Source organism: Pituophis catenifer, unplaced genomic scaffold (assembly GCF_029215685.1).
Source record: "Pituophis catenifer annectens isolate HBS135680 unplaced genomic scaffold, rPitCat1.0.hap2 SCAF_3, whole genome shotgun sequence".
Taxonomy (NCBI): Eukaryota; Metazoa; Chordata; class Lepidosauria; order Squamata; family Colubridae; genus Pituophis; species Pituophis catenifer.
The window spans coordinates 72,954,028-72,979,309 of record NW_027256883.1 but is presented as its reverse complement, the minus strand read 5'-3'; the positions used below and the strand labels follow the sequence as shown (position 1 = coordinate 72,979,309).

General features: G+C 42.8%; 1 protein-coding gene across 3 annotated transcripts; it reads right to left on the bottom strand.

The window, feature by feature from the left end:
* Nucleotides 1-316: 316 nt before the first annotated feature.
* Nucleotides 317-25,282, bottom strand: LOC139314818 (tubulin beta-2 chain). Of its 3 annotated transcripts, none has more exons than XM_070940728.1 (4): nucleotides 25,138-25,282; nucleotides 23,086-23,194; nucleotides 22,055-22,165; nucleotides 317-1,544 (listed from the first exon to the last, which is right to left on the bottom strand). In XM_070940728.1, exons 1-4 carry the CDS (start codon nucleotides 25,192-25,194, stop codon nucleotides 484-486), a joined length of 1,338 nt encoding a protein of 445 aa, XP_070796829.1. In that variant the 5' UTR covers nucleotides 25,195-25,282; the 3' UTR covers nucleotides 317-483. The 3 variants fall into 3 exon arrangements, with proteins under 3 accessions (XP_070796829.1, XP_070796830.1, XP_070796828.1); XM_070940729.1 differs by lacking the exons at nucleotides 22,055-22,165; nucleotides 23,086-23,194; nucleotides 25,138-25,282 and adding exons at nucleotides 2,348-2,458; nucleotides 5,019-5,127; nucleotides 6,110-6,166; XM_070940727.1 differs by lacking the exon at nucleotides 317-1,544 and adding an exon at nucleotides 19,646-20,922.

Genomic DNA, 25,282 nt, shown 5'->3' with positions numbered 1-25,282 from the left:
TGCAAATTACAACACATCTAAAAAATACCAATCTAGAGTTGTTTTGTTTGCAAAGCACTCTGTAAATCTCTTTATTAATTTAGATAAAGTATAACATCTCTCTTTAATAAAACTTTAATCCCTGCAGGAATTTTCCTTGAGAATTATCTTAATTAGTACCAATTGGGCTGCAGAATCTATAGGTGCATAAATATGGAAGCAAGTTTATTCTTAAGATTTTAATATATAGTGTAGTGCTGGTCCTACTGCCAGCACCTGTTGTTGAAGGGTTCAACTTCATAGCTCTCAAATTGAATAGGATTTGTATCTCCCTAATTAAATCATCTTGCCAGTTTATAAATATTAAAGTAATAGAGCAGGGTCACAAAAACTGCTGACAGAGCAACAGTGAAAAGCACCAAGAATAACTGGAAAAGCATGCACTCATACAGCTGAACAGCTCTCACCTTGGACACTTGCCTATGAACTAACCCTACTCAACCTCTAAGCTTCATCCTCCTCTCCTTCCTCCTCAAACTCTCCTTGCTCATCTGCAGTAGCATCTTGATATTGCTGGTACTCTGAGACCAGGTCATTCATGTTGCTCTCGGCTTCCGTGAACTCCATCTCATCCATGCCTTCGCCGGTGTACCAGTGCAAGAAAGCCTTCCGCCGGAACATGGCTGTGAACTGCTCAGAGATCCTCTTGAAGAGCTCCTGGATTGCGGTGCTGTTGCCGATGAAGGTGGCAGACATCTTCAGGCCTCGGGGAGGAATGTCACACACGGCCGTCTTCACGTTGTTGGGGATCCACTCCACAAAGTAGCTGCTGTTCTTGTTCTGGACATTCAGCATCTGCTCATCCACCTCCTTCATGGACATTCTGCCCCGGAAGATGGCTGCCACCGTCAGGTATCGGCCGTGGCGGGGGTCACAGGCCGCCATCATGTTTTTGGAATCAAACATCTGCTGAGTCAGCTCTGGGACCGTCAGGGCACGATATTGTTGGCTGCCACGACTCGTCAAGGGAGCAAAGCCTGGCATGAAGAAGTGCAGACGAGGGAAAGGCACCATGTTGACCGCCAGCTTGCGAAGATCTGCGTTCAGTTGGCCGGGGAACCGGAGGCAGGTAGTCACTCCGCTCATGGTGGCAGACACCAAGTGGTTGAGATCGCCATAGGTTGGAGTTGTGAGTTTCAGTGTGCGGAAGCAGATGTCATACAGAGCCTCATTGTCAATACAGTAGGTTTCATCCGTGTTCTCTACCAGCTGGTGGACAGAGAGGGTGGCATTGTATGGCTCAACCACCGTGTCTGACACTTTTGGAGATGGCATTACACTGAAGGTGTTCATGATCCTATCGGGATACTCCTCCCTAATCTTGCTGATGAGAAGTGTTCCCATGCCAGATCCAGTGCCCCCACCCAACGAGTGGGTGAGTTGGAAGCCCTGTAAGCAATCGCAGCTTTCAGACTCCTTCCTTACTACATCCAGCACCGAATCCACTAGCTCAGCTCCCTCTGTGTAGTGGCCCTTGGCCCAGTTGTTCCCAGCACCACTCTGGCCTAGAGGAATAATTAGAAAGAAAAGAGATGCTTACAAAACCATTTACACGCCAGGAATGCTAGAACAATATTCATGTTTGATCTATGGACCAAATTCAATCCAAGGTAAATTTGTCATCTGGCCCAGCAACAGTCAAGTTATTCGATCCTACAGCATGGAGAGATGAGAAATGACTGCATTCAATCTAGGAGAAAAAGAGTGGAGGACATTAATCTAAGATACAAAATTTTGGAGATCTCTCATATTCTGTAATTTGAAGGTAAAAGATTAGAAATGGATCAGGGAAATTTTTCATCTGATAGCAAATGTGGTGATCATATTAATTAGGGCAGCCTGTAGTTATACCATCTTTTTGTTATCTAGGCAGTGATGCTCATTTCCGTTATGGTAATATAGAGGCTGAACTGATCAATGGATCTTTCAAACGGTACATTTTTATATATTTTATTAGATCTATAAGATGTAGAGCAGGATTATCAAACTCGCATCCTCATGGTGTTGTCATGTGACGTATTGCAACTTTCATTTCCTTCGCTAAACCAGGCGTGGGCGTGGCCAGCACGTGACGTATCCAGCCCACGAGTTTGATAACCCTCATGTAGAGGAAGGGTAAGCCTCCAGGTGTTGCTGATCTATAGTTCCTAGCAGCTGGGGCCATTGATGAGGACTGCTGGAAATTTAAATTTTGCAACACCTAGGGACTCATAGTGCCTACCTTTGACTTAGAACAAATTGAACAGTAGGAATTATGCTGCAGCTATTTAAGATATAATCGTAGAAAGGCATAATTAGTATTACATACCAAAGACAAAGTTATCCGGTCTAAAGATCTGGCCGAAAGGTCCAGACCTGACTGAGTCCATTGTGCCCGGCTCCAGGTCAACGAGGATTGCCCGGGGAACATACTTATTTCCTGTGGGGAAGAACAAAAGCTAGCCTTATCTAACAGCCTTATAAAATACCTCCCAACTTACAGTACCCTTGGTGACTTCAACGTTTTAAAGGATGGCATTAAGTAATCCTTTGTGGAACAGTTTTTTTTTAAAATCTCACTCTGGAAGTACAACAAACACATCAGCCATGATTAATATTCTCTTTAAGTTTCCTGCACCAGCTTGCATCATATTATGGCCTCTTTGCCTCAGATGGCTATCTATACTGTGCAGAGAAACAAAACTGCATCTCCAAAGTGCTTGAAATGGGAGAACTTTTCACCTTCACCTTCTCTACTGCAAAAGGGAGAAAAAACTGCTTGGTTGGGAAAGGAGAAGAGGTGGGTTCAAACAGTGCAGTGTCCTGGGGTCATATGATCATCTTTTGTGACCTGACAAGCAAAGTCAATGGGGAAGCCAGATTCATTTAACAACTGTGTGTGACTAGCTTAACTGCAGTGATTCACTTAACAACTGGCAAGAAAGATCGTATAATGGGGCAAAGCTCACTTAATAAATGTCTCACTTAGCAACAAAAATGTTGGGCTCCATTGTGGTAGTAAGTCAAGGACTAGCTCTATGGCCTTCGACCATAATCCAGTCAAATAATAGCATTCACCTTTTCCCTTTGATGCCTATAGAAATGCAACATTCCATATCACTATATTATTATGGAACTCTATGAACAAATATTTCCCAGATTACCAGGGATCTTTTAGAATCTCTTAACTCCAACATCGCATAACTTCTAGGTTCCACCTGGAATAGCTATTATTATTAAAACTACTAAGTCAACTTTGAAACTCAGTTTGGTGTAGTGGTTAAGGAACAGGCTAAAAACCAGAAGACTGCAAATTTTTGTTCTTTTCTTGGGCACAAAACCAGATGAGTAACCTCTTTCTCAGCCCTTGGAAGAAGGCTAACCATTTTCAAAATCTTGCCAAGAAAACTGCAGGAACTTGTCCAGGCAATTGCCAGGAGTTAATAATGACTAGAAGGGAGCAACAAAGTTGATAGTTTAAAAATACTCTGGATTTATTACCATTTAGTTACATAGAACATGCATGACGTACCATGTGCTCCGAGACTATCCTGAAATCTTGTTAAAAAAAGATTGTCATAACCTCACCAAAATTCCACAGTGATTTCCTGTCCTATATAAAATTAAGACTTGAAATTAAGTCTTAACTAAGCCAGAGAAAATTAAATATGGCTCTAAAGAGTCTAAACTAAACCTCTCATGTCACACCAAGTACTTATAAAGGAGTCAATTTATTCTTATTTCCAGAAAGAGGCAAATCTTCTTACGAGATTCTCAACTGCCTTAGTTGTTTTCACTACCCACACAAGAGGAGGAATGGTGAAAAGCACAAAAAGACGGTGAAGGGAGGGGCAGTCTGGCCAGCCCACAATGGCAGCCGTGAGGGATGGTTCCTGAGGAGTGGGAGGTAATGTGATGGACTACAGTGAAGCAGCAGTTTCCCAGGAAGGAGGGAGTCCATTCCAAAACCACGGGGGGGGGGGGGGGGGGGCAGACAAGAGACAGCACAGCCTGGAGCTGGATAGGAGACAGAGTGAGACAGACACTCCTTAGAATCTCCCTAATGGGTATATATCCATTAGGATGAGAATAACTTACATATTCTCTGGCAAGATTCTGTTTATTGTGTGTAAGCAAATAGAGAACTGAACTCTAGCTGGATTGTTCTACTTGTTTTTGGGTTAAGCTTGACCACAGCATTGTCATTTGCTTTGGACAAAAAAAATGAAAAACAACTGGGAAGTAGCAGTCTTTCCCTCTGGAGAATTTAAAAAACGGATGACCAAGTGACATTTTTAGCCACTGTGTACTGCTGGACTGCAAAGCTGAGTCTGTTCCTGGGGAAGGAGATGTCTGGTTCATTCATGGTTTACGAATAAACCCAGAAAATTTTATCTGTGAGCTTCTTCTACTTGCTTTCAGTTATGGAAATCCCAAATTGTTTTTTATTACTAACATTTCCCAATTGAATAAACACTTGATTGCTAGTAAAACTGCAATCCTGCAGCTGGTCAGAGGAAAAGTGTTAGTTTAGACTGCCCATTCTCACCTTCTGCACCAACCTATGAGACAGAAGCAGGGAAGGATTTGGTAGACATGTTGAAGGCAGACCATAGGCTATGTTGGAAGGAATAGGATATTAAAGCTTTTAAAAGCAGGAAGTCAAAGGCACTTCTGCCCATCATAGATTTGGCTTTCCCTTAGTGGTTGACAAGATAAATATCTTCATTATTTCCAGAGTTTTAACCTGGAGGTTGGAGTGGGTTAAAAAAGCCTCATTTCCCCCAATGCAATCAGAAGCAGTAATATCTTAAAAGAGGAACAAACCAAAAGCAGAATCACAATTCTGTTTTTTTAACAAGGTATACAATTCCGATAAGGTGACTTTTCTGATCCGAAGCTACCCCGTGTAGGTTTGTTTTGCCCGATTTCTACTACCTCACACAGCATTTACAAAAACCTCCAAACATTTCAAAACAGCAAGAGACAGGAGGGGTTACCAGCTGCTTCATTGTAGTAGACACTGATCCTCTCCAGCTGCAGGTCACTGTCTCCGTGGTAGCTGCCCGTGGGGTCGATGCCGTGCTCATCGCTGATGACTTCCCAAAACTGGAATGGGATTTTTGAGAGTTATTCGCCACTTCCTTTAAAACACCAACAAGGCTGCACCGGCACGTGCTGCAGCCACACCTTAGCCGCATTCTGCAGCCGTGCCCACCTCCCCGCTGCTGGGGTTCGCTTGTCCAAGTGCAGCTTTAACCTTACAAAAAGGGGCTGTTACAATAGGTATCTGCAGCACTACAGTTGTGGCAATGGCCAAAAGCCACTTAGAATTGCATCATTACCCCCACCCCACCCCCAAGAAATTAAAATTATACTTGGGTGGTTTTGGCTTTTCTCCCTTTTTGGAGGAGAGAATCTATACTCATACCGTTTGTCTGCAAACCCCACACCCTTTGTGGCAGGCCGCCTCTTAACCAGGTTTCATCCTCTGAAAATGGGTGAGGCAATCAAAAGGCTGTTATTAAAACTGAGCCAGGTTCCCAGCTCAGAAGCCTTGTTACTACGGGGCTGAAAAGAGAATTTCACTAATAAAAGGTTCGCTTCTTTCCCCCCCACCCCAGTGGAAGAAATGTGGGGATCCTCTTTGTCTCCAAGCAGACCCACTTCTACTAAGAAGATGCAGGGAGGGAAGAAGCGAGCATGGCAGAAGCCTCTGAGATTTTTTTTGGGAAAAAGAATAAATTAAAAAAAGCATCTTCACTGGTTGAGCTTGTTTTTTCAGATTAAATTCTTTTCTCTGCCTCCGCATTAAAGGTGGCACTATATAGAATTTATTACAAGCGCAGCAACCGCCGCCTCCCTCCTTCCCACCTACTACCTTCTCTGCCTCCTTTCCAAAAATCGGACAGAAATTACTGGTTCCCACGGCCAAAATTGATAAGGCGACGGCCTCGGACCTATTTCCCTCCAGAACCTTTGCACTACAATTCCCATTACCCTCAGCTCGGGAGGGCAATATAATTCATCTCGTATTTTGAGACCATCATCAAAGCTGACAACAATGGAAGCTCTCCTCGCCAAACGATACCTTGGCTCCGATCTGGTTCCCGCACTGGCCGGCTTGGATATGCACGATCTCACGCATGGCTGCGAAGGTGCCTTCGAGCTCCCACCCAACGAACTACCTGCAGGAGAACAGCTCTCTACACGCCGAGCATCAGCAGCTGGGAAACTGGGCGCGCCTCGCCCGCGGCTCTAATTTATACCCGGGCTCGGCGTGGCTCCGCCCCCTCCATTCACAAAGGGCGCCGGCCCAGCTCTCCTGCCCAGTCGGAACTGGGCGGGCTTAAAGGAGCCGCGCCGCTTCATTGTATTTTGCAAGGCGTGGAGGAAAATTCCCAGATCTACCCTAACCTGCCCGCAAGGGAGGAGGGGGAAGGGGGGGACGGTCCGCCCACCGGGAACGATCCGAGATGCGAGTTACCTTTTCCAAAGGGAGCAGTCAGGTGTAGTTGGTTGGCTTTCCATTCCCGTCCATTCATTCCTCTGCCTCAAACGGAAAGGGACCATTTGTTTGAGACTCCAAAAGACGCGTTGCACCACCCTCCTGTGCAAAAAAAATTAAAAATAAATAAAAATAAAAATAAAGCCCCGATAGAAAGAACGGTGGGAACTGAAGGGACCATCTGCAGTTGTGGAAAAATCCGCCGCGGCTGCTGGCTTTCTTGCATGGAAAGACGCCCCTTTCCTCTCCCGCCCCTACTCGGGTTTGACAGGCCTTCAGCAGCCCCGTTAGTACGGGACGCAGAATTGTTAGAAAATTAGGCAAGTCCCCGGGAAATAAATTCTGTGCAATAAATTATCACCCTGGCTATCTCTCCCTCCCTCCCTCCCTTTCACAGGCACGGTGACAGAGAATGACCCGTGTAAGGTGTCCCAGGAATTCACAAGGCCCATTTGTTGTATTTGGATGATTGCGGTCCTAGGTCTTAAGAAAGCCGCCATTTCATATGCATGTGATGCTGGTATTTTTAAACTCTAAAGGCCCAATAATTAAAAATGAGGCAACTGTACCATTGCCCTGCCTTTGTCTGGGCGCATTCTTGTCTTTCATTTGCAACCATCCCTCCCTAGAAGATATTGATTGAAAATAAGAATCAAATGTACACCTGTTTTTACTAGCAGGCAGGATTAGGAACTGGCAATGCTAGGGACCCTCTATCTGCCCATTGACAGAGGTTTAGAATGATTGGCTTTTCAGTTTGGGGGGACTGGTCAAATTTGGTCTGAATCATCTTATATGTTCTGGCATGTGGCTGGCCTCTTCTACCATATTCCAGTTCTCAGGGAAGGAGGGGGGGGGGAGAGAGAGATGGAGGTTGCATAGACTTTAGCACTAATTGTGACATACTGTAATTTTATGGATTACAGTTCACTTCATCAAGGATTATCCTCTGTGTCTGTGTATGAATATTGTAATTATACAAGGGTAATAATAATTAGTATATAGAAAGATATACAAGGATAGTCATTACTATAGTAAACATGGTAAACTACAGAGCCATAGATTCTGTAATCTTTCTACACAGGTACAAGTCAGGGGTGGGTTCTACTTACCTTTACTATCGGTTTGCAACGGGACTGCGCATGCGCTCTTCTGCACAAGCAGAAGGTCTGAATCATCTTATATGTTCTGGCATGTGGCTGGCCTCTTCTACCATATTCCAGTTCTCAGGGAGGGAGGGGGAGAGAGAGAGATGGAGGTTGCATAGACTTTAGCACTAATTGTGACATACTGTAATTTTATGGATTACAGTTCACTTCATCAAGGATTATCCTCTGTGTCTGTGTATGAATATTGTAATTATACAAGGGTAATAATAATTAGTATATAGAAAGATATACAAGGATAGTCATTACTATAGTAAACATGGTAAACTACAGAGCCATAGATTCTGTAATCTTTCTACACAGGTACAAGTCAGGGGTGGGTTCTACTTACCTTTACTATCGGTTTGTAACGGGACTGCGCATGCGCTCTTCTGCACAAGCGCAGAAGCATTTTGATGACGTCAGGGTTGGTGGGCGGGGCCTCCCGCTGGTTTTACTACCAGTTCTACAGAACCGGTGCGAACCGGGGACAACCCACCACTGGTACAAGTTCACAAGTGTACAGGTAACAGCAAAAGTAATTGCCAAACATAGCTTTGCTTTGCTAATTTATCATCATACATTATAGCAAAATGTTTGATCTTGATTGTTTGCATTAAAGATTATTGATCAAATCTAAAGCTGTGTTCATTAGATGCATTAACCCATACTTCTCTGAGTCACGGTTTATAAACCCAGGTTTATGAACAAATCATTAACTAGCTACGGTGGGCTGAATTTCCATAACAGATTGGGCTAAATTGCAGTTAGACGGTTTGTGGTTTATTGTGTCCAACGAACACAGCTTCATTAAATCATTCCATTCTGGAGTGCCATTTACATCTTTCCTTGATAAATGTATATTTTGGATTAGAACTACAGGCTTGGGGAGTGCTAAAAGTTTTTCTCACACATTTACTAAACCTACAGTATTGTTTTCAATCTCAGAATTTTTGCTTACTAGTGTTGTGACTCTGACCCCTGAGGCCAACTTATCGGAGGAAGAAGGCTCAGAACATGAAGGAGAGGAGTTGGCCAGGCCTCCTTCTCCAGGACCCTCCTCTCTGGCAATGCCTCAGGTGTCTCCCAAAGGAGAAGAGATTGGCCAGGAGCCAGGTATCTCCTCGTAGTCGGACAGTGACGGAGATAAGTCTTGGCTGGATCCACGCCAGCTTCGGAGAGACAAGCGCACGCAGCAGAAAAGGAGGCGTGCCAGAGATTAAGCTGAGTCACTGGACCACACCCCACAGGGGATAAAAGGGGGTGAGGTGGCCATTCAGACTCTGTGACGGACAAAACTAAGTACTAGCAAGTCACATTGTATCTTTGAAACAACGTTATCTGCCTTGGATTTAATACGGACTGGACTTGACAATTCTTGAACTGTATGTATCTTGTTTGGGTTTATCTGTCGGAGGAACAACCCCTCCCTCTATGAGTAAAGTTCTTGGCAAGCAGCTACTGGGTTGCTGCCAATCCTCTTATCGAAAGAATTTGTTGTCTGCCAGTTTTATTTAACCCCTGGCTATCTGTTTCTGTGCGTGTGTGAGACGGGGACAGAACAACTAGCACTCCTTATAAACCTATGGTTTATAAAGTCCTTGCTGAAGTGGTGTACTGCCTGGCTTTCAATTAAATATATTTATTTATTTATTTATTGGTTCGATTTATATGCCGCCCTTTTCCGGAGACTCAGGGCGGCTTACAATGCGTTAAGCAATTGCCATTAGTGGTAATCGTGGAAGAATATTTTATGATGAATAATCCATGACTTTTTTTTCCTCATCTTTTCTCCTAAAATACAGACATCTCCCCCAAAGCCATGAGTTATAGCCCAAGGTGCAAGACAGGCAAACAACTTATATTACCATAGTTAATATCTATTTTATTATTTATTAAAAGGTATATATTCTTCTTTAAATCTCACCTTACACTTTCATTCTCATAGCCTTGCAGAACGTGAGAGAAAAACTAGATCGATATCAAGTTTGTGGGATTTCTAGCTACATTTTCTCAGTATAGTATGGTCTAGTTATATATCTGAGTGATGTGAATGTTTTACTCTGGTTAGTATACAAGGTTTCAATTAATTATATGGGGATTACTAGCCTTGTGCCAGAAAAAGGTTTCTAAGCAAATCTGGCCTATTCAGATATAGGAAGTCCTCCCCTTACAAACAGTTCATTTAGTGACCATTAGAAGTTACAACAGCACTGAAAAAAGTGGCTTAGGACCATTTTTCACACTTACGACTATTGCAGCATCCCCATGGTCACGTGATCAAAATTCAGACTCTTGGCAGCTGACTCATATTTAATACCATTGCTGTGTTATGTGACCTTCAGACAAGCAAAGTCAATGGGGAAGCCAGATTCACTTAATAACCAAGCTACTAAGTTAACAAATGCAGTGAATCACTTAACAACTGTAGCAAGAAAGGTCATAAAACAAGGCAAAATTCACTTAACAACTGTCTCACTTAGCAACAGAAATTTTGTGCTCAATTGTGGTCATAAATCAAGGACTATTTGTATGCAATAAATACTACAGGTAGTCCTTGACCTACGACCACAATCGAGCCCAAAATTTCTGTTCTTAAGTAAGACATTTGTTAAGTAAGTTTTGCTCCATTTTATGACCTTTCTTGCCTCCGTTGTTAAATGAATCACTGCAGTGGATAAGTGAGTAACCCAGCTGTTAAGTGAATCTGGCTTCCCCATTGACTTTTGCTTGTCAGAAGGTCACAAAAGGGGATCACATGATCTTGGGACATAGCAACGGTCATAAATATGAAGCAGGTGCCAACAAGCATCTGAATTTTGATCACATGATCATGGGGATGCTACAAAGATTGTAACTATGAAAAATGGTCATAAGTCACATTTTTCTGTGCTGTTGTAACTTTGAACAGTCACTAAATGAACTGTTGTAAGTCGAGAACTAACTGTACAAAATTGTACAAAATTGTACAAAACCGTACAAAAGTGCAAAAGAGACTATTTGAAATGACAAATAGTCAATAGTACATCACTTTTTAAAATGCATGTTCTCTCTGAACTAACACTGAGAAAAGCCCTACCTGATCAGAAAGCAATTTGGGGGAGGGGAGAAAAACCTATGTGCCTAAATGATATTGATTGCAGTGAGAAATGAGGCACTGTATATCCATTAGTGCAAAGAACTGAGATATTTTTATCTGTTGGTCCAAAAAGAGGGGAAATCGCACACACAATACCCAGGAGAAGAGAATGCAAAAATACAAACAGACCTTCAAAGCGATGCCCCTTGGGTAGAAGGGACTGTGGGGTGATCTCTCCCAGGAGCGTTTCATCTCCTGGCAATTTCAGCAAACAAAAAGTCTTAACAAATCATTAAAGCCAAACAACTCATTAAAGGGAAAACACCAAACACTTCTAAGGTACATTGTTATTGAATTGTTAACTTGATTTGGTGGCCAAAAAAAAGTTCAGTTTTTAAGGTGAAGTGTGATTTTATCAAAAGTGCACAATGTTATTTTGCAGAAAGTAAGGGTCTGTGTATAAGAGGGAGAGAGAAAGAACTCAATCCAGTTCAGCAGCTTCTTGGAATAAATTAAGAGAAGCACATTTGCATATGTGAGCCACTTACAGGGTTCTTAATTGGTTTTCAGAGTTCTTCAAACAATAAGAGACAGTGATTCCATCTTGATTTTGTACATGGCAGTTTAGTCAGCTGTACCCCAGAGCTATTTAGCATGTGATATTCAGCATTGCCTTCTGGAGTGTTTCCATAAATAAAGGGGGCAGGTCTATCAATAAAGACCAAAGCAATTGTTGCAAGGCTCCTGACATCTTTACTAATGGTTTTGCCATGTGATTTGCAACCCAAATGCAGCATTGTCTGCATTTGAAGCATCTGTAGAAGTAAGATTGTTTACTTGAGATAACTCCTTATGACAATGCAATATTCGTATTTGGTCTTATAAAGTCAGTTTCTTCTAGTGGAGAGGTGTCAAACTCACAGCCCGCAGGCTGGATGCATCATGCGCTGGCGCCCACCCCCACTTTAGCGAAGGGGGGGAAGTCATGATACGTCATGTGATGACAATGTGACACTGCGAGTTTGACACTCCTGGTCTAGTGGTTAAGGCACAAGGCTAGAAAGTGGGAGACCATGAGTTCTAGTCCTGCCTTAGTCATGAAAACCAGCAGGGTGACTTAGGGATGGTCACTCTCTCTCAGCCCAATGCACATCACAGGTTGGTTGTTGTGGGGAAAATAGGAGGAGGAAGGTGTGTCGCATTTGCTTGAGTTATTTGCGAAAATAATAAAGGTGGGATAAATACCCGTGCATCTAGTGTCCCAATTCTTTCCAATTGGGGATCTAGTACAGATAGTCCTTATTTAATTTCAATTTTCAATTTTCAGTTTAATTCAATTTATATGCCGCCCCTCTCCGAAGACTCGGGGGGGGGCTCACAATACATTTAAAATCCTAATAAAAAACATTTAAAAATGAAAAAACATTAAAACATTAAAACTCATTCATACCATTCATGGCCAGATCTCGCCAGATCGCAAGAGCGAGATCAACGGCCCTAGGCCTGCTGGAAAAGCCAGGTCTTCACCGCTTTTCGGAAGGCCAATAGGGTGGTGTGGCTCCGACCCCCGAGCCCGTCTTATCAGAGGAAGAAAGCTCCGAAAGGGAAAGAGAGGAGTTGGCCAGGCCTCCCTCTCCAGGACCCTCCTCTCTGGCAATGCCTCAGGTATCTCCTGACGGAGAAGAGATTGGCCAGGAGCCAGGAATCCCCGCGCAGGCGCAGTCGGACAGTGACGGGGATGAGTCTTGGCTGGATCCACGCCAGCGTCGGAGAGATAAGCGCACGCAACAGAAGAGGAGGCATGCCAGAGATTAGGCTGAGTCAGTGGACCACACCCCACAGGGTATAAAAGGGAGCGTGGTGGCCAGTCAAGCCTTGTGACGAACAAAGCTGAAAGCTTCCACGCCATTCTGCATTGCCGGACTTTTGCTATAGGCTTTGCTGGATTATATTTGAACTTAAGTTACTCTGTAATTATTGAACATTTTACTTTGATGTACCAAAAGCGGAGAGAAGTTATCTCTTCCTTTTGTGAGTAATAAACTCTTGGCAGGCAGCCACTAGGTTGCTGCCAAGTTCCGTTATCATAAGGATAAGGATTTTGTCGGTTGGTTTGATTTTTAACTCTTGGACGTCTGTTGGTGTGTGTGTGTGGGACGGGGACAGAACAGGTGGGGATGGTCTGGACCTCAGGAGGTAACTGGTTCCAGAGAGCTGGGGCAGCCACAGAGAAGGCCCTCCCCCGCGGGCCCGCCAGCCGGCATTGTTTAGCTGACGGGACCCGGAGGAGACCAACTCTGTGGGATCTTACCGGTCGCTGGGAGCTATGCGGTAGAAGGCGGGTTATCTCGAAGATAACCTGGCCCTGAGCCATGTAGGGCTTTAAAGGTAATAATGGTTACCTTTAACAATGATTTTGTTTAGTGACTGTTCACAGTTACAAAGATAATTAAAAAAAATAACTTTATGACCAATCCTTGCATTTATGACTCTATAGGTTCTATAAAGCTAAGGAAAGCTGAAGTAAGATTGGAAGCGCTGTAAGTTTTTGCTTAGCAGCTGCTTCACTTTAACTGAGTTGCTGGTCCAAATTGTAGTAGCTAAACGAGAAGTACCAGTAAATTATTGCATCTATCCACACTGTGCGGTACTGTCTGTGCCCTTCATAAATAGGTTCATGACAGAGGTAGCATGAATTTTGATGAATCTCAGGAGGAATTAATATAAATAAACACCTGCCCACATGCTCCCACAAAATAATTGTTGCTGGAATGCATGTGTTGAGGTATTGGAAAAGAGGGGTGGATTGTTAAATACACAAAAACTTCTTTCATAGTATATTCTGATTTCAAACAAGGCCATTCCGACTGTTGCAGAAATGGTTGAAGCTTTAAATCAATTTCAGTGTGTTGGTTGTGGTCTGACCTTGAAACAACCCATCTTAAATGTTCCAAAAGTTCAATTTTCTTTCCAGTTGAAGTCCAAATGCTTTGTGAGGAGATGTTTTCTCCTTTCTTCCAAGGCACAACTTGGGAAAGTATTCTGAGTGGTGCAAGATTCCTTTTCAAAATGTTGGCCAGCAGAATGGGTAGCTATTAGCCTCTGCTTTGTCTCAGACTGCATAATGGGATGACTGAATTCTTTGAAGTAGCCAACATTTATCCTGAAGGTAGTGTTAACCTAGCAGTATAGTTAGCCTATGGTTCAGTGTATTGTGTGTCTCCAGAGTTCTAGGTTGAGCATCTTGGTTCCACTAACACTGGATTAGTCAATTATGCAACAATAGTTGCTAATTGGTAGGCATTGTCTCCCACCTGAATCACCATTCTGGTTTCATTTTAGATAGCAACTATTTTGCATTATTCTTCCCCTTCCCCCCCCCCCAACACAACCCTCCCCATAAAAATATATTGTGTAAACATGATGAGGCTTTGTACTTGTTTGACCCAAAGAGCAGCCATTTCCCATTTAACACTTTTTGGGGGGGGGGGTTTGTACATAAAGGGACACGGTGGCTCAGTGGCTAAGACGCTGAGCTTGTCGTCGAAAGGTTGGCAGTTCTGTGGTTCGAATCCCTAGTGCCCTGTAACGGGGTGAGCTCCTGTTACTTGTCCCAGCTTCTGCCAACCTAGCAGTTCGAAAGCACGTAAAAAATGCAAGTAGAAAAATAGGAACCACCTTTGGTTGGAAGGTAACAGCGTTCCGTGTGCCTTTCACGTTTAATTATGCCGGCTGCATGACCACGGAGATATCTTCGGACAGCGCTGGCTCTTCGGCTTTGAAACGGAGATGAGCACCGCTCCTTAGTCGGGAACAACTAACAAATATGTGCAAGGGGAACCTTTACACTTTTACATTCAAGTCAGTGTTGACCCCTGGTGATTGCTTGGACTGCCGTTCCTGCAGTTTTCTTGGCAATATTTTGGAAATGGTTTGCCATTGCCTGCTTCCTAGGGATGAAAAAAAGGGACTGGCCTAAGATCACCCACCTGACTTTGTGTCTGAGGCAGGACTAGAATTCACATTCTCCCACTTTCTAGCATGGTGCCTTAACCATTACATTAATCTGGCTCCAAACACTGCTTTAGGCACTTTAAAAAACAGTTTCTAATATGGTGTGGGAATCTATTGTTCAAAAAAACCCACAACCCTTCAGTATCTTTCCTTTGGAACACAAGAACAACTGGATTGGACCATTCTGCACAAACATATTGCTGTTTTTAGTGGTCAACCAGGTTGTTTTCAGGAAGTCCACAAGGAGGACTTGAATAAACCCACTTCCAATTATTGCTATCAAATAGCATCTCCAGGGTATCTGAGGAATCGCCTGATCCCATTGGGACTAACCAGTCCAACTCATTACAGCAGAAAGGAGTTACTTCAGATCTTGTCAACCAGAGAATTTTGACTGACAGGGTCCACAGAAGAGATTTTGCTGCTTCCCCCCCCCCTTTCTGGAATATTCTCCTGTCAGAGGCAAGATCTACCTTCACACTCCTGGCCTTCTGGAAGAGCCTAAAAACTTGGCTGTGCTGCTTGGCCTGGGACCCCGACAGGCCCACTACACTGGGGGTGGCTGACAGGACAAAGATGATTTTCATTCCCAGGCTGCCCATCATCCTGGTTTTTTTAGTTTTTATCTTTGATTATAATTTAATTGCTTTTTGCACTTTTTAGCTTTTATTATAGCCACCCAGAGTCACTGTATCATTGAAATGGGTGGCATACAAAGCCAATAAATACAGGTAGTCCTTGACTTACTACTTACTTGACTTACTTACTAAGTCCTTGCTTAGTGACCGTTTGAACTTACAATGGCACTGAAAAAAGTGACTTATGATCATTTTTCACACGTATGACCTTTGCAGCATCCCCCCCCATGGTCATGTGATTTACATTCAGTTGCTTGACAACTGACTCACATTTATGACAGTTAAAGTGTGCCAGGGTCAGGTGATCTCCTTTCGCGACCTTCTGACAAGCAAAGTCAATGGGGGAAGCCAGATTCACCTCACAACCGGTTTACTAATTTCACAACTGCAGTGATTCACTTAACAACTGTGGCGGGAAAAGTTGTATGTACAATGGGGCAAAACTCACTTAACGAAGTTCTTAGCAATATACATTTTGGGTTCCGTCGTGGTCATAAGTTGAGGTCTACCTGTAAATAAATTCTGTTTGTGATAAGTCCATAATCATTTGTGATATGTTGCTTTAGAGAAAAAGCTTTGATTAGAGAAACATACGTAGATAACACTAACATTATGGTGTGTGGAGTCATAAATTTTATGTCCTCAAACAAATAGAGCTCCATGTCAACCTTTCATGCAAATAGAGACCAGAAATGCAGAATCCAACTGCTGCATCATTAGTAGAGATTGACTTTATTAGCCTAACACATTGAGCCATGTAATGGTTTGACCTAGGTTATTATCCAACCAATTCCAGGAATCAAACTGCTGTTAAGGCAGACTCCTCTCCATTTATTTTTATCAACCTCAGGGGACAAAATACATGATCAGGAAAGCATCTGACTGCAGGCATCTGGTACAGACCAAGATGATGAAAAATAATGAAATGTACATCATAGCATCCATCACATTACACACTCCAGCCTTTTGCTCATTCATAAATCTCAAGTTTGTGCTGTTATGGTGACGATAACACATAATTTGTCCTGTCATGGCCTGCTATGGATGCCTGGTATGTATTTATTGGATTTACCATATCTCCAGCTCACTGCAGTTAACCCATTGCTGGGAATCTTCTGATTACATTCAATACTTCTCTTTTAATTTAATTAGGGAAGTGTGAATCCTAGTATTATGAGAAAAGGAAGATTTACTCCATCTCTTTTCTAGTTAACAAACAGAAAAAAGTACTCTCCTTAACTAACACTAGCAATAATGATGTTACCTAGTTAGGGTAATGAAACATATGCAAGAAAACAAGCAAGCTCAGAGAACATCAAGGACCCCTCTCCTTTAACTAATAGTATTTTGGTTCTTTTCTGAAGTCTTCCAATTCTAGAATATTCTTGCTGGGGTAAAGCAACAGAACTTCCTACAGCACAAATCACTTAAACCCATTCCTTCATCCATACATCATATGAAAATGCATTACTCACAGAACAGGGCTGGGCTTCCAACCCCTAAACTCGGTATCTAGAAATCAACCATGGATGCTTCAGAAAAAAATGCTTGTGGGTTTTCCTTTCAGGATTTCCAAATATGTGGACATTGAGAGGGCAGGGATGGATCTGCATAACCCATTCTGTGCTTCAGGGACAGATGTCAATTCCGATTACTAAGTTGGACCCAAATGCAAATATGGTATGAGGACATCTGAAGTATCCCCATGAACATTCATGTCAGCTGCAAAACATTTTCTTAATCTCACAATTTGCCTCAATATGTCTTTGTCCCTATATTTAAAAGCTGTTGTAACTACACAAGGTCAAAAAAATACTCCATTATTAGATTCCTAATATTTCCAAGGAATTTGAAGTTTTAAGTTACATTTACAATAACTTTTCCTCAAAGGAATATATTCAACGAGTCTTAATACTGTTACTGAAAACAACTGTATTCTTTCTACCTTAACGACATTAAAATTACAATTTGGAATAAACTGAATTTCTTCAGTCTTAGCGGATCTTATTTTCTATAATGAGGCACTGGGAAAAGATAATCAAATGAACTACTAATAAGTTCTACACAGCGGTGGAATTCAAATTTTTTTACTACTGGTTCTGTGGGTGTGGCTTGGTGGGTGTGGCAGGGGAAGGATCCTGCAAAATCCCCATTCCCTCCCCACTCCTGGGAGAAGAATACTGCAAAATCTCCATTCCCACCCCACTCTGAGGCCAGTCAGAGGTTGCATTTCTGGTTCTCCGAACTACTCAAAATTTCCGCTACCGGTTCTCCAGGACCTGTCAGAACCTGGTGAATAGTACCCCTGGTCCTACAACAAATTAAGAACAAATGCTATGGAGGAGAAATATTCCTAATTAAATGGAGTTATTGCTGTCCTGCAAAAACTCAAGATGGCTTTTGTCTCCATTTTCTTTCAAAGTAGGAAAGAAAGAAGGGCTGAGAAAATTATACTTAAAAGAAGTTTAGTTTCCTGTATCATCACCATACACTAGCTGTCATACTTTTTATTCACAAAACATCTTCTTTCACACCATGATTTCAAAATATTTACAGTGATTTCATGGAAGGTCCACACCATACCTTAATTATTCCTTCTCCCTGTGAAGTTGAGAAGCAAGCTCAGTCTTGTTTTCTGGATTTGAATCAACATCCACCCTTTTCTCAACATCAGTTGGCTTCAGGCTGAGGTCTTGGCTCTTCACATTGAAAGCAGAGTTAACTTTGTGGTTTTTAAGATGGAGTTTGAATGCTCATGAAATGAACATGGAAGGACTAGGAAAAACATACCAGTTGCTTCAAGTCATTTATGCGTGAATGGTTTTGCTGTAATTATACTGCTGTGCACTGGGACAAGTTAAAAATAATTATTACCCATAAGACAGATTTCACTTTAGAGGGAAAACAGCGAGGAAATTTGTTAGATGCAGTTTTCGACCATGCCATCACAAATATCTTCATTTTAAAAATTATACCTCCTATTTGTGTCTTTTGGTTTTTTTGCTTTAAAAGGATAGCCAACTATGCCATTCCAGGATGTGCATAGCATGTCATGAACACCTCTCCAATTATCTTTTTGCAGTTTAAGGCTGCAAAAATTCATTCGCATCCTGGACATAAATTGTTTCAACTTTTACCCTCAAAACGATGCTGTAGAGCACTGCATACCAGAACAACTAGATACAAGTAGAGTTTTTTCCCCCCAACGCTATCACTCTGCTAAACAAATAATTCTTCTCAAATAAATCTTCTCATCATTCCTGTGGGGAATGATGAGGGGGCATCTATGATCTGGAATGAGCTCCCCACGGAGATACGGAGGATCCCGGATCTGTGCACCTTCGGTTGCGCACTTAAGACTTTTTTATTTCATCAAGCTGGCCTGGCCTAAATCTTCTCCCCTTTTTAAATGTAAATTTTAATTTGTTTTTAAATTATGGGGTATTTTAAATTTCTTCAGCCAAATTATTTAATTCATTTTTATTTTATTTTAAATTTTTGTATTTATGTGTTTTATTCTGTGGCTGTTCAACGCCCTGAGTCCTTCGGGAGTAGGGCGGTATATAAATTTAATAAAAATAAATAAAATAAATAAAATTCCTATCACCCATCTCCTCCCACTTACAACTGTATGACTGTAATCTTGTTGCTGGTATCCTTATGATTTATATTGACTGTTTCCTAATATGATTTGATTGCTTGTTTGTTCCCCATGACTATCATTAAATGTACCTTATTATTCTTGACGAATGTATCTTTTCTTTTATGTACTTTTATGTACACTGAAAGCGCACCAAGACAAATTCCTTGTGTGTCCAATCACACTTGGCCAATAAAGAATTCTATTCTATTTTGCTTAACTCTCACCAAGACCCCAAAATGCAGAAAAAAGGGGAAGGGGCTGGAATTTTCAGGCAGCAGGAAAAGCATCAAAAATCAAACATCTATAACCAAAGCCCATGAATTTATTTCCCTAAAATTGTGCTAAAAGACTATACCCCAGTGATGAATATGCATTATAGTGAAAGAATGAATAACTGCTTGGACAAAATTCCTTAAGAGCCATTGTTATTAACAGGGAGAAATATAAACTACAAAATCACTAAGGAACAATATTCATATTTTTTACTGACAGTCCACACTATAAAGGCAAAAGGAAATTAGTATCAGTTTGCCATACTCCTTCAATTAGCTAAAAATGCCTTATGACATTTTGTAAGAAAAGAATCCAGACACCAGTGAGAAACACAAATACTTTTTATGTTTGATCAGACATTGAAACAGAAGACTTTTTTCCCCAGAAATCTTTTGCAACTACTGTTACATAAAGAGTGAAGTTACAAAAACTGCTGACAGAGCAACAGTGAAAAGCACCAAGAATAACTGGAAAAGCATGCACTGGTACAGCTGAACAGCTCTCACCTTGGACACTTGCCTATGGACTAACCCTACTCAACCTCTAAGCTTCATCCTCCTCTCCTTCCTCCTCAAACTCTCCTTGCTCATCTGCAGTAGCATCTTGATACTGCTGGTACTCGGAGACCAGGTCATTCATGTTGCTCTCAGCTTCCGTGAACTCCATCTCATCCATGCCTTCACCAGTGTACCAGTGCAAGAAAGCCTTCCGCCGGAACATGGCTGTGAACTGCTCAGAGATCCTCTTGAAGAGCTCCTGGATTGCGGTGCTGTTGCCGATGAAGGTGGCAGACATCTTCAGGCCTCGGGGAGGAATGTCACACACGGCCGTCTTCACGTTGTTGGGGATCCACTCCACAAAGTAGCTGCTGTTCTTGTTCTGGACATTCAGCATCTGCTCATCCACCTCCTTCATGGACATTCTGCCCCGGAAGATGGCTGCCACCGTCAGGTATCGGCCGTGGCGGGGGTCACAGGCCGCCATCATGTTTTTGGAATCAAACATCTGCTGAGTCAGCTCCGGGACCGTCAGGGCACGATATTGCTGGCTGCCACGACTTGTCAAGGGAGCAAAGCCCGGCATGAAGAAGTGCAGACGAGGGAAAGGCACCATGTTGACCGCCAGCTTGCGAAGATCTGCGTTCAGTTGGCCGGGGAACCGGAGGCAGGTAGTCACTCCGCTCATGGTGGCAGACACCAAGTGGTTGAGATCGCCATAGGTTGGAGTTGTGAGTTTCAGTGTGCGGAAGCAGATGTCATACAGAGCCTCATTGTCAATACAGTAGGTTTCATCCGTGTTCTCTACCAGCTGGTGGACAGAGAGGGTGGCATTGTATGGCTCAACCACCGTGTCTGACACTTTTGGAGATGGCATTACACTGAAGGTGTTCATGATCCTATCGGGATACTCCTCCCTAATCTTGCTGATGAGAAGTGTTCCCATGCCAGATCCAGTGCCCCCACCCAACGAGTGGGTGAGTTGGAAGCCCTGTAAGCAATCGCAGCTTTCAGACTCCTTCCTTACTACATCCAGCACCGAATCCACTAGCTCAGCTCCCTCTGTGTAGTGGCCCTTGGCCCAGTTGTTCCCAGCACCACTCTGGCCTAAAAGAAAAAAAATACCCAGAAGAAAATAGTTAATAATTATTTCGCAAATATTACCTTGCACCATGCATATGTAGAAACTATTTGTATGCTTCAGTTGTATTTTGGTCAAATTCTAAAAACAGCTCTTTAAATTACTATGCCACCAAAACACACACAGGAGATGCATTACTATAAATATTTTGCAGGTTGTCCTCCTTTAGTGACTGCCTCAGACAGCAACTGTTCAGTTATGACAATGATGAAAAAGTTTGTGACCAATCCTCGCATATACAGCCTTTGCAGCTGAAGTTCAATCATGAAATTGTGATTTTTCACTCACTAACCACTTTGCTTATCTACCAACTTGCTGGTCTCAATTGTTGCTAAGTGAGGACTGCTTTTATAGCCTTATGATCAGAGAAGATGCAGCTGTTTTAACGAGCTACCCACAGATCCGATGCCAATGTCCTTGGACATACCAAATCATTTTCTTTCCTTTATATCTGAGCACGCCAAGGCTGCATTTAAATATAATCAGTGTTTCACACATAATACTAAAGCCAAAATGAAGCTTTTATTCTCAACCTAACATATCACATATATCCTGCCCCTGTAATTTATTCATCTGAACCCAGACACCATTTATTATAAATAGGGTAGATACTGCTACTGATTTTTGAGCTGTAACCTATTCTAGGGAACTAATTTCTCCAAGGCTCCAAGACTTATTTAGCCACAAATTTCCCTTGCCTAGAGATGCTTGACTCTTTTTTGGGTCTACTTTCAATAAAGACTGAAAAAGTTTTTGTCCCATGCAGATGAAGTTGATTTAAAAGAATCAGTAGTCTGTCCTTCACATATGCTCTTTATAGATGTTGAATTCAAATGACTTAAAACAAGTCTAGGTTTTCACAATTCATGGAAATTACAGCAATTGGCTTCCCTCAGCACTGGCCATGCTGCTGAAGAGTGTTGGAAGTCATTATTTAAAAATGTATGGAAGACCACTTGGTGCCCACCCCTGCTCTTGTGCCAAAAAACAACACCATCCCATTATTTTCCACTGACAGTTTCCATTGAGAATGGCCAATTTGCTTTTCAAACACAATTGAGTATTTTTAAAGAGAAGCCATGTAGATCAGCTACACACCAAAGACAAAATTATCAGGCCTAAAGATCTGGCCAAAAGGTCCAGATCTGACCGAGTCCATTGTGCCAGGCTCCAAGTCAACGAGGATTGCACGGGGAACATACTTGTTACCTGTGTGGAAAAGACAAAATACCCAGTATTACTGATCCAACCAATTAAAAGAAAAAAGAAACACAAAGCTGCTTCCATGCTCTTGGCAATTCATTGCTATTTGGTGAAGAAACACACAGCTATGATACAGACAGATAGAAGGGGAGGTGTACATTTAAAGGAGACAGCCTGATGCACGGATGGCCAATCTTTTGGCTAGCCTGGGTCACTTTGAGGAATTGTCTTGGGCCACATATAAAATATACAATGTAGTAATGTATATAAATCACATGCAGGTAGTCCTCAACTTACAACAGTTCATTTAATGACCGTTCAAAATTACAGCGGCACTTAAAAAATGACTTATGACTGTTTTTCATACTGATGACCATTGCAGCATCCCCATGGTCATGTGATCAGAATTCAGATGCTTGGCAACCTGTTCACATTTATGACGGTTGTAGTGTCCTAGGGTCATGCGATCTGCTTTTGTGACCTTCTGACAAGCAGTCAATGGGGAAATCCCAATTCACTTTAACAATCGTGTTACTAATTTAACAAATGCATTGATTTGCTTAACAATTGTGAAAAGTCATAAAATTGGGCAAACCCACCTAATAAATGTTTCAGATAGCAACATAAATTTTGGGGCTCAATTGTGGTCCTAACTCGAGGACTACCTGTAATAGGGTTTACTATCTTGTGGGCCACATTATTAGCTGTCGAGGGCTGCATGCGGTCCACAGCCAGACATGCCTGAGCTAAAGAAACAAGGATGAAATTTCAAGTAGGCATTCATTCTTTGCGAGGGATTTAACCAGACTGCTTTATCAACGATTTGTCACACTTTGCTCTCGGTGGCTGCCTTCTTTCTTCTAATGTAAAATTCAGGGCACAAACGTATCACAGATTTTCTCTTCCCCACCCCCTACCCCAGTTACCAGTTGCTTCATTGTAGTAGACATTGATCCTCTCCAGCTGCAGGTCGCTGTCTCCATGGTAGCTGCCAGTGGGGTCAATGCCATGCTCATCGCTGATGACTTCCCAGAACTGGAATGGGATTTTTGAGAGCTGTTAGCAACTGTGTTCAAAATGCCAGGAAGCTGCAGCAGCACGTGCTTCTTGGAGGCAACACCCTGTCTAATTCTGCTGTCAGAGCTGCTGTTGCTACCCTAGCAGAAATCAAGGCAGCTCTGTCAAAAGGAAGGTGATTTTAAAGTACGAAGAGATGACACAGTTGCAGCTGAAGGCAGAAAGAGGTTCTATCTGTCACTGACTTGCCATTAATTCTAAAAAAAGAACCCTTCTTCTGTATTCTTGCCCAGAAGGAGGGTTGGGGACCATAAATGAAAAACAGCAGCTGTTCCTGCTCTTTATTATTTTCAGATACGTTCTAGTTAAAAATAGTCCTGTTTTTTCCCCTTTATGTTCAATGTTCTTTACGAAACAACACTGTACAATTTTACATCAAAGAGTTTTTATTAACAGCTGTCTCTAGAAAAAAAATGAAGAAAATGTTTTGTCCAGACTCGGTGCTCCACATTAGAATAACTGAAGATGTAGGATCGTGAGATTCACACACCTACCTACAAAACAAAGCAAAAAACCCAGTTTTCTTTCCCGAGATATAAAATAAATGTTCACATTTGACTTCATCTGATTGAGGTCCCTTAAAAAAAGGAACCAGTGGTCCTTAGTATTTTTAAGATCTACGGAATGCGTGCTGAACATTTTCTGACTGCCTTAGAGGGGTGGGGTTGCAGAAGGCTTAAAACCACCCAGCGCTGGATCGATCTTATTTCCAACCTTCAGAGCAGCTAACGGTTTGGGTCCCAATTTTCCCAGGAGACTAGCCAGTCTGCTTCTGTGTGGTGGTGTCAAAAGCACCAACAATGGGTGCCACCAACCAGATCTGCCTAGATGGCAGCGAAGAGTTAAGATTCTTTTCTACCCGCAGCCTCCAATTGTTAGCTGCATTTCACATTCAATATAGTCTCACCAGCCTCGTGAAAAATTAACATGTTAGAATTGCAGGGGACTATTAATTCTATACCTTGTGCCTTTTGCTGGAACTGAAATTCCAGAATTCTGTTCCAATTAAATTATATGTAGTGAGTCCTCTAGTTTTCTAGGTGAAAGTTCCCCTCGCACATATGTGCTAGTCGTTCCCGACTCTAGGGGGCGGTGTTCATCTCTGTTTCAAAGCTTAAGAGCCAGCGCTGTTTGAAGACATCTCCGTGGTCATGTAGCCGGCATGACTAAACGCCAAAGGCGCACAGAACGCTGTTACCTTCCCACCAAAGATCGTCCCTATTTTTCTCTACTTGCATTTTTTACGTGCTTTCGAACGGCTAGGTTGGCAGAAGCTGGGACAAGTCACGGGAGCTCCCCCGTTACGCAGTCTATCTCCGCACTAATATATAACAGAGGGTACGTCTGAATGGAAAGGGAGTAAGTAAGGGTGTGGCCAAGGTCTCTCTACTTGGCTCAACAGAATCCCTGTTTTCTCACCAAGTCGCCCGAACCTGACATCTCTTTTTTTTCCCCGATCGCGCATTAAAAAGCAACGGGGGGGGGGAGACACGCCTTTTTTCCCCCTCCCCGGGTAAAGCTCGCCCGCCGGCTACCTTTTCTTTGTGCCACAGCGATGAACCTTACTATGAACGCCGAACAAGCGCTCTCCCCTCCCTTCCACTGAAGCGGAACAAAGGAAAAAAAGGTGCAACCGATTGGCGATCGATCTATCTATCTATCTATCTATCTATCTATCTATCTATCTATCTATCTATCTATCTATCTATCTATCTATCTATCTTTCTTCAGAAAGAGAGAAATGTGGATTTGGAGAGCACAGTATTGGGGTTACCCCACCATCTGCTGCAGGTGGAAGGAAACGGCTGCCCCGCCCCCAGATGCAGAGACACCCGGGGACACTTTTGACTCCCACCCCGCCGCGAAGCCTTCGTCCCCTCTCCTCTCTTCGCCCAGGGTACCTTGGCTCCGATCTGGTTCCCGCACTGGCCGGCTTGGATGTGGACGATCTCACGCATGGCGACGGCTTTCTTCTGGGCTCACACCCACCCCCTCAGTGGCCGCTGCTTCAGCCTCCTGCCTCAACCCCACCTGCTCTCGTGCCGG